Source organism: Atta cephalotes (genome assembly GCF_000143395.1).
Source record: "Atta cephalotes unplaced genomic scaffold scaffold00016, whole genome shotgun sequence".
Lineage (NCBI taxonomy): Eukaryota > Metazoa > Arthropoda > Insecta > Hymenoptera > Formicidae > Atta > Atta cephalotes.
This window is the reverse complement of record NW_012130080.1, coordinates 3739338-3747952: the sequence shown is the minus strand read 5'-3', so window position 1 is coordinate 3747952 and position 8615 is coordinate 3739338. Positions and strand designations below refer to the sequence as shown.

At 27.3% G+C, this 8615-nt stretch overlaps 1 protein-coding gene across 1 annotated transcript in view; it reads left to right on the top strand.

The window, feature by feature from the left end:
* Nucleotides 1-8615, top strand: part of LOC105618431 — a 21745-nt gene that overhangs the window by 7014 nt on the left and 6116 nt on the right. The window contains exons 2-7 of the mRNA XM_012199972.1: nucleotides 4557-5093; nucleotides 5245-5348; nucleotides 5463-5775; nucleotides 5892-6009; nucleotides 6906-7053; nucleotides 7302-8203. Of these exons, the coding sequence (XP_012055362.1) occupies nucleotides 4557-5093; nucleotides 5245-5348; nucleotides 5463-5775; nucleotides 5892-6009; nucleotides 6906-7053; nucleotides 7302-8203 (2122 nt within the window). The remainder of the gene's footprint in view (nucleotides 1-4556; nucleotides 5094-5244; nucleotides 5349-5462; nucleotides 5776-5891; nucleotides 6010-6905; nucleotides 7054-7301; nucleotides 8204-8615) is intronic.

Here is an 8615-nt window from a genome sequence, read left to right as displayed (position 1 = left end):
AATTAATAATCATATCTTCATTAATTATTTTAGTTGTTTCTATTATAAAATGATTTAAATAATTAGAAGCCTTCTGAGATTTAGAATCGTCACAATAAAGAGCAACAACGAAAGGTTCACAAACATAATTTTCAATATTTTGAAATATTTTTACGACCAAACTTGTATTTTTAAGTTATTGTAAATTTGAACACCATCAATATGAATTAATACAGCGATTTCTTTCTCCTTAAAGATTTCAGGATCAATTCAGTCTAAAAATTAAATATTAACTGATAAAAGATATATATTATAAATTAATATTATCTCCAACATTATACGCATAATTACATGTAATACCTTACGACACAATTTACACAGCTAAATGAAATGTGTCGATGCGAGGATGTAATGCACAACCACGTACTTTCTGACAAATATTTTCATAATTTGTGTCCGAACAACGTATTATAATAAAGAAATTTATAATAAATAATTAAGAAATATATTTATATTAATTTTAGTAGTTATATAAATTAGTCTAATGTTACTAATCAGATTGTGTGCCTCATCTTTGTTGGCACCCGAATTTTTATAATTTTTTTTATAAAAAGATGATAGTTTATAGTAAGTTGATTATGATAGTTATTAAATATGATAAATATTGATAGTTTATAGTAACAATAGTTTCGTTTGTAGTTTCATATATATATAATAAAAAATAAAAATTTTTTTTTAAATAACTGTCACCCGACTTTAAGATAAAAAAAATTGTTAATATCTTGATTCAGAATCGTTTATAATTATTTGTAGTGATTTTCTGGTCGTATGTAGTTGGACCGTTTAAAAGTTACAGCAAATTTACAAGAAATATGAGTGGATTTGAGAAATCTCGAAAATTGGCAAAATTATGTAATTTGTTTATTGTAAATTTGTTGTAACTTTTAAACGGTGCAACTACAAATGACCGAAAAATCACTACAAACAATTACAAACGATTCTGAATCAAGATATATTAATAATTTTTTTTATCTTAAAGTCGGATGAGAATTATTTAAAAAAATTTTTTTATTTTTTATTGTATAAAACTACCAACGAAACTATTGTTACTACAATCAACTACAAACGAAATTTTTATAAAAAAATTTAATCATCATTTTTTTGATATATTTATTAATATATATAATTATAATTGTTAAATTTACGCGAGCGAAACACGTTATGTACATTCTTGGTATGGAATGGATTTTTTACATTTATTAGAATTTATTTTGGGACACGGCTAATGACTCATTTTATAAAACTCTCTAAAATATATCTGGCAGTACTTATGCGTAGAGGCATGCATAAACTACAGATTGACTCTCACATTTAAATAAATATAAACATCATCATAATTTTTATAACAATAACAATCAAACTTATGAATTTGAGAGAATCAGAAGTAAATTTAATCTGAAAATCATGCAGTTAGAGTTAAAAAATGCTTATAGATAATTAAATGCAGTTAGAAATCGGATATATAAAACTTCGAGGGATATTTCTTACAACCTTCCACAATTAGAGTTCACATTTTTTAATTTCCAAGAAAAGAGAAGTAATTATTTGTGGCACAAGGAATGTTGCAGGATAAATAAAAAATAATTTGGCTTAGAAAGTTTGTAAGGAAATTGGTGACATTCTGCCCATACAGTATGTTGCTAAAAAAACAACCAAGATTTAACAGTAACATTATTGAATTGAAAAACAATACTGAGATTAATATAGATGATAATTTGTATAAAGTCATTATTCCACCAACCCATATAGGAATATCGTTTTCAATCGCGCCAATGCTTGACTCAATATGGTAACCAATTATTGGCCGATATTTAGTATCTTGTTCTGGGCCACGTCTGGGCACATGACTGGGTACCATTGATTTCCGCAATTTTTTTATCTGTTATACTTAATTTATCGTACGATAGTTATTGAAGTCCTTATTATTAAGTCGAAAAATTATTATAGACAATTTCGAAAATTTAAACAATTAAAAATTAATATCAGTGATAAGTGTAATAATAATATTGAAAAAAATGATAGTGAAGAAAATAACAGTGAAATTAATATTGACAGTACGAACAATGTAAGTGAGGTTATATTAGATCACAATGAAAAAACCATTAATTTAAATTATTTATGTATGGTATTAATTATGATGCTATGAGATGATGCTATGCATTGACAATAATTCTTCTTGCACAATAAGTGACTGTAATGTAATTTAATGTAATTATTATATAATGATGAAATTACTGACATTATTGGAATAACAAAAAAAATTTGACAATGGACATTAAATAATTTGGGCAGTTTACGATTGAATGTTGAGACAGATTTACTTCAAATATTAAGATCATTCCTTTTTATCAAAAACTGCTCAAAATATTTTGGATACCAAACATCACCGAATTTTACAATAAATGCGTAACGTTAAAGACTCTTATGGAGAATATTTTTATATTGAAATAAAATATGATTTCAGATTTCACGTTCTTCAATGTTAATAATTTCCCACTGAAGATGACCTCATTAAAAATCGAAACGTCGTATCTAATTTTTAATGTTTAATCTTTTAATTTTTAATTGATGTATTTAACGTAATTATTATATATATGTCCGCAATAAGAACATCCAGCGTTTGATTCTTAATAACCCTTATTATTTTGAATATTTACATTGTGATTTCAATTGAGCTGTTTGATATATTTATCAATAATATTAACTTTGTTGATCAATATAAAATAAAGTATATAAAGATATAATAATGCATTTTCTAATATCACTTTTAACAGATTATGAGAATATGCATTATTATATCATTATATATATATATCTTTATACATTTTATTTTATATTGACCAACAAGTTAATATTATTGATTATTATATGTATTTTATTTTATTTTGTATTATGTATTTTATTTTATTATTTTATAAATGATTTTGTGACTGATTTAAATTCTTTTTGAATTTTAATTATTATTTGTGCGCTTCCATATATTATATTATAATAAATTATATATTATTAATTTTCTTAAATATGTTATTGTAAATTAAAAACTTTTTTCATTTCTTTCCTCCTATCTTTGACCCCAAGCGTTCTCTTCTTCCCATACTCCTAATCATATTTTATAAACTTATTATATAAAAAAATATATATTTATTTATTTGTTTATGTTTTTAAAACATTATGTCAAAATCAGCACAAGTTTAAACAAATTCTTCGCAATAACTCATATATTTATGTAAATAAATGAAAATATGATGGACAATTTTGATACGGAAGAACAATTTAAATTGAGTAAACGTAAAACTTGAATTCAAGTTTTATATTTATTCAATTTAAATTGTCATAGCTTTGCGAAAAATTACACAATTAGAATAGTTTTTAAAAAAGCAGTTGAAAGCTTGGAATGTATTGAGTATTTTTTTTTCGATTTCTGTTTATGTATAAACATATCTTTACGTTATTTTGTGTTTATCGCCGACGGCTTATAATGTGCGCTAGTGCTTACTGAGTGCGTCCAATCGAAATCGCTATAAATTTTTGTAAAATGTGAGACAGTTGTAAGTGTTCCTAAATTTATGAATAGTAAGTAATAATGTACACCTACACAAAAAAGTGAGAAAAGTGAAGTGAGTCGCTCCCATGTCTGAATAAACATTCCACTTGGCTCATAGCCCATCGTCTATTATTTATTTTAATTTAAAATTATTTATTAATTTTGTTAATTATTTTAAATTTATATCATTTAGAATACCATCTTACTTTATATAGAATATAAAAAAAATATGTATCTTAATCCTCAGTGCACACGTTAGTTTTTGGCGTCCTTAATACACACGTACGATCATTCGTGTCCTAGTTTAATTTTCATCACTTTTACAAGTATATAAATTATTAAACAATTTTTTACATATATTTTGACATCTTTAGAAAATATTTGTGCAGTTATATATTCAGATTTTGCTGGATGCATGAGTCTGAAAACTTTGAACAAAGTAACGATGTTCATGTAATATAAAAACTCCGCACAAACCTTATGGAAATTGAATTTCGATCGAATTGGCTAAAAATGTAATATATTATAGATTTTGTGTCTTTCTGATAAAAAGTTTCCACAGGCATAACTCACTGTAATGAATTGTTTGACCTCTACGAGGTTTTGCGTCATTTTTTGCAATTTCTGTTTATATTTTTAAGTTAAAAGTTACAAGGATAATATTGATTTGATTGCTTCCCATAAATCGGAATCTTTGATTATTGTGAGTTCCCTCGCCTCTCACAAATCGGGATGCTTATTTATTGTAGTTCTCTTACCTCCCACAAATCCGGATGCTTGATTATTGTGAGTCTCTTATAACTTAATTTTTTAAAATATAATTAAGACTTAAGAAACGACCATAAATATGAATACATCAAATATGATAGAGAGTGCAAACACGGTCAAAGTTACATATTTCGAATAATACAATATAAATTGAATCATTATTGAATTACTATATAGATTGATATCAATTGTTTTTTTTTTATAGCCGAAGCAGAAGTAGCAGAGGCACAAATTGCAAAACGCGTAAAATATTCAACGAGGATTTCGGATGCTAGAGAAAAGATGGATGATAATCAAGATCTTAATGACATAAAAACTTATATTTACGAAACAGATAGTTTCGAACATTTAGATATGACAAAGATAAAAAAAGACAAGGAATCCGATAAATCGGAAACAGATTCTATTGATGTACCAAATAGCATAGATTCTGAAGTAGAACCAAACAAAATCGATATGACTTCTAATAGATCGGTAAATTCTTCGTCAGCTGCAAGTAGTCCCTCCGCAACATCACAAAGATCAAAAGGTAGTCTTATTTCCGGTGGTGGCAGTCCAGGAGGAAGGCATAAAAATGTTGATATGTCAAACCCTTTATATAAAGAGCCATTTAAATATGGATGGAAGCGAGAATTAGTGTACAGAGCTAGTAATGATTCTTCTTCCAAAAAAATGGCTGATATATATTACTACACACCAGCGGGGAAAAAAGTTAGAAGTTTTAGAGAAGTTGCAGAATCTCGTAAGTATGCAAAAAAAAGTATATTAAAAAAATATATTAAATCAATTTGTTCAGGTAGTAAGCTGACGTCATTTTGACATCAAAATAACGACAGATTATATCAATTTGCTACATGGGTATAGATATATTAAAATTGTGATTTTTGTTACAGTTAATTCAAAGGAATTAACCATTGACAATTTCACATTCTTTAAAGAACCGATTGGACTCAACGATTCTGAAAAGGAGGTTATTCGAGATGCTAAAAGAATACGAGTACGTATTTTCACATACACATAAATTTTAAATTTGTGGAATCCTTGCTTTCATTAATTTTTTTAAGTTTTAAATTTTGTTAAATAAAGATTTGTTATTTATTGGATATTCCAGGGATCTATAGGTGGATCTGCAAAGAAATATAAAAGAACTGTACAAACGAAAAAGACCATACAGGAACCTGAAGCAAAAAAACCAGTACAAGAACCTGTAATAAAAAAATCGTCACATGAACCTAACACATCAAAAAAGCCTCCGATACAAGAACCCCCTGCTCCTGCTCCTGCTCCTGCTCCTGCTCCTGCACCTGCAGAAATTTCAAAACTTGTTCCTACATCTGTGTCAGTATCTACAAAAACAGCTAAATCAGCAAAAGTGATTTCAACATACAGAACAAGAACAACTACAAGAAAAACTCCTCAAATAAGTACGTTCTTATATCCATATTTATATATATTATTTGTATATTATGTTATTTTTTCTGATTATTTTATATTACAAATTTATTATTCGTATGAATTTATTGTGAAATTTGTATTGCAGAAATAAAATCATCAGCTCAAGAAAGTGAGATGCTTCCACCTCAGCGGACTACAAATACGAGAAGAAATCAACAACCGATTGAGAAGACTATACCAGTTAAAACCAAAAGATTGATAACGTGAGTATTTTAATTATTTAAACAAGCGGATAATTAAAGGGTTGGGCTCTTGAGATATTAAACAAATAATAAATAAAGCAAAAAACGGACAATTAAGAGCCTTAATAAGTGTCAAAAGTCACACTATGAATTTATGTTTTTACAAGAAATTTAGCCTAATTTTATCTGTTTTGTCAATCTTAATTTAATTTATATTATTGTGCAGTTATGGGATACAGTAGCTCGCACTTAGTTAAACAGCTAACTGACGATTACTCACTCCAGATTTGGTAATCTTGTGAAACTTCCTTGCTGCACTTGATTTCTTGGATTTTTGAATCAGATTGTTATCAAGAATTGCTATTATTTGAGGATGGCTCGAATTGAGCGGAAACGTTCAGTTTTTATAGTTATGTAAGAGAGACAATTTAAATGTGTTTATTAATATGATAATCGCATCAATTACCGCATATTAAGGCTCTTAATTGCTCGTTTTTTGTTTTATTTATTATTTGTTTAATTATTTAATCTTTCATGCCGGGTGTTTCAGACCACTTGTACCACCCTTTTATCTTCGCAAGATAAGGTCCAATCGTAAAAGTGTTTTTACACTTTATATTCATCTAAATATTTTATGGAAAGCGCAAAATTTGTGCATATTCATAGATTTTATTCCATGTGCAAATATAAATTAAAATACATGGAATTATGTAGCATATGCTATATAATTTTTAAATACTATATAATTTAATATGCTATATACATATATGCACAAAAATTGTTGCTTTTAGATGAGAGAGAAGTTTGTGTCTATAATTTTCATAACCATTTTTCCCTTTGATCCTATTTTATACATCCTTAATGGGGAATCTGTGTTTTTTCCTGAATTCCTTTCCCCATCAACGCACATCTTACAGGCCCAAAGTTCAAGAGCCATGCAGCATAAGATGTTCGACAAGTATGGGATTAATACCAAGTTTACAATGTCGAGTTTGTCTCTGTTTATATCATCCTGAATGTGTCGATGGCATGGAATTTGCAGGCAATGATGATTACGTCTGCAAGGTAGGTTTATTATGCAGTTAAGTAATTTTAATGTATATGTACGTGTTATTGAGTTACTTCAGATATTTTTTTATGGACTTTTTATTTTAAAACTGAGACACTATATTTTTTTGTAATTAAGGAATTGCCTTTTGAATATAAAATGTATATTATATATATAAAGTTGTTTATTGCACATTCCATTTAAATAATCTTAATATTTAAATGATTTGAATTATTATGCTTATATAAGAATAAATCTGTTGTAGAATTGTCAGCCGGATACTAAAGAATCTCAAATGTCAAACAATCCTTCTTTAACACCACCTCCATTGATTCCGATTAGTATGTTAAGTGCACAAAATGCAAAATCAATAAAACATCAGACTAATTCATCTCTTCCGAAATTGCAAAGAATTCCAAAGTCCGATAGTGCAGAAGTGCAAACAAAAAATTCTTCTAAAACTACCAAAATACCTTCCTCAAATTCGTCTTCAACTATAGACAAAAAAGAAAGTACCTGGTTTCCTCAGACGGAAAATGAATTTTTGCAAAGTCATGATGGTACTATGCCGAAACCGGCTCAAAATATTGCTGTAATGGGCGGCAAAAGATATATTGTAGTACCAAAAAATAATGCAATGGCAGTTCAACCAGCTATAACAATAAAACCCGACAAAATTGGCGATAAGCCACCAATACTTCAAGACGGTTTACTTACTGATATTACAGACAATATTACAGATAATTCTATTATGAATTTATGTGCATCTCCATCTTTAAATACTGATTTACCTGAAAAAATAAATATTACACCTGATAAAGAAATTTCAAAAGACATAATTCATCAAACAGATCTTGTATCTTCTGATACCACTGAAATGACTGAAACATATGATGATAAAGATAAGGATAGTAATACTCCTAAAAGAGATAATGCTATTAAAAATATATTGGAAAACGAATCTTTTACTGCCAATACAGATCATGTCTCAGAAAAAAAAATAGACGTAAATTGTACATCACCTGTAAGTAAATCTATATGTACACCAGTACATGCGGCAAGTATTACAAATGCTCTTGAAGCAAATGCAGAAACTGAAACAATTAAAACAGATCGACAATCTTTATCAAATAAAGTGGGTACAGTATCGAAAATCAAAATTAGCAAGTAAGTGTATGTGCTTGTTACATAGGCACTTTTGTGTTTTATTTCTTATTTAGAATATTTTTTTGAATAATTTAAGTTTACGGCAACTTTTTGAGGTTTTGGCAGTTGCTTTGTGTACGTATTGTATTTACAAAGTTAGTAAAAAAAAACTTTTTCTATAATAATATACGCTTTATCCAATTAAACGTTATATTCTTTTATTTTTTACGTACTTTACAAGCTTGACTGTACATTAGATTTTATATTGTATAATATTTTAGACTGTATATTAGAATCTTATTTTATATAGCGACACATGATAACAGACCCTTTATGGCCTATTTTATATTATAAATAAATTATGATATATAAAATTGTAAATGCAATATATATATATATATATATATATATATATATATATATATATATATAT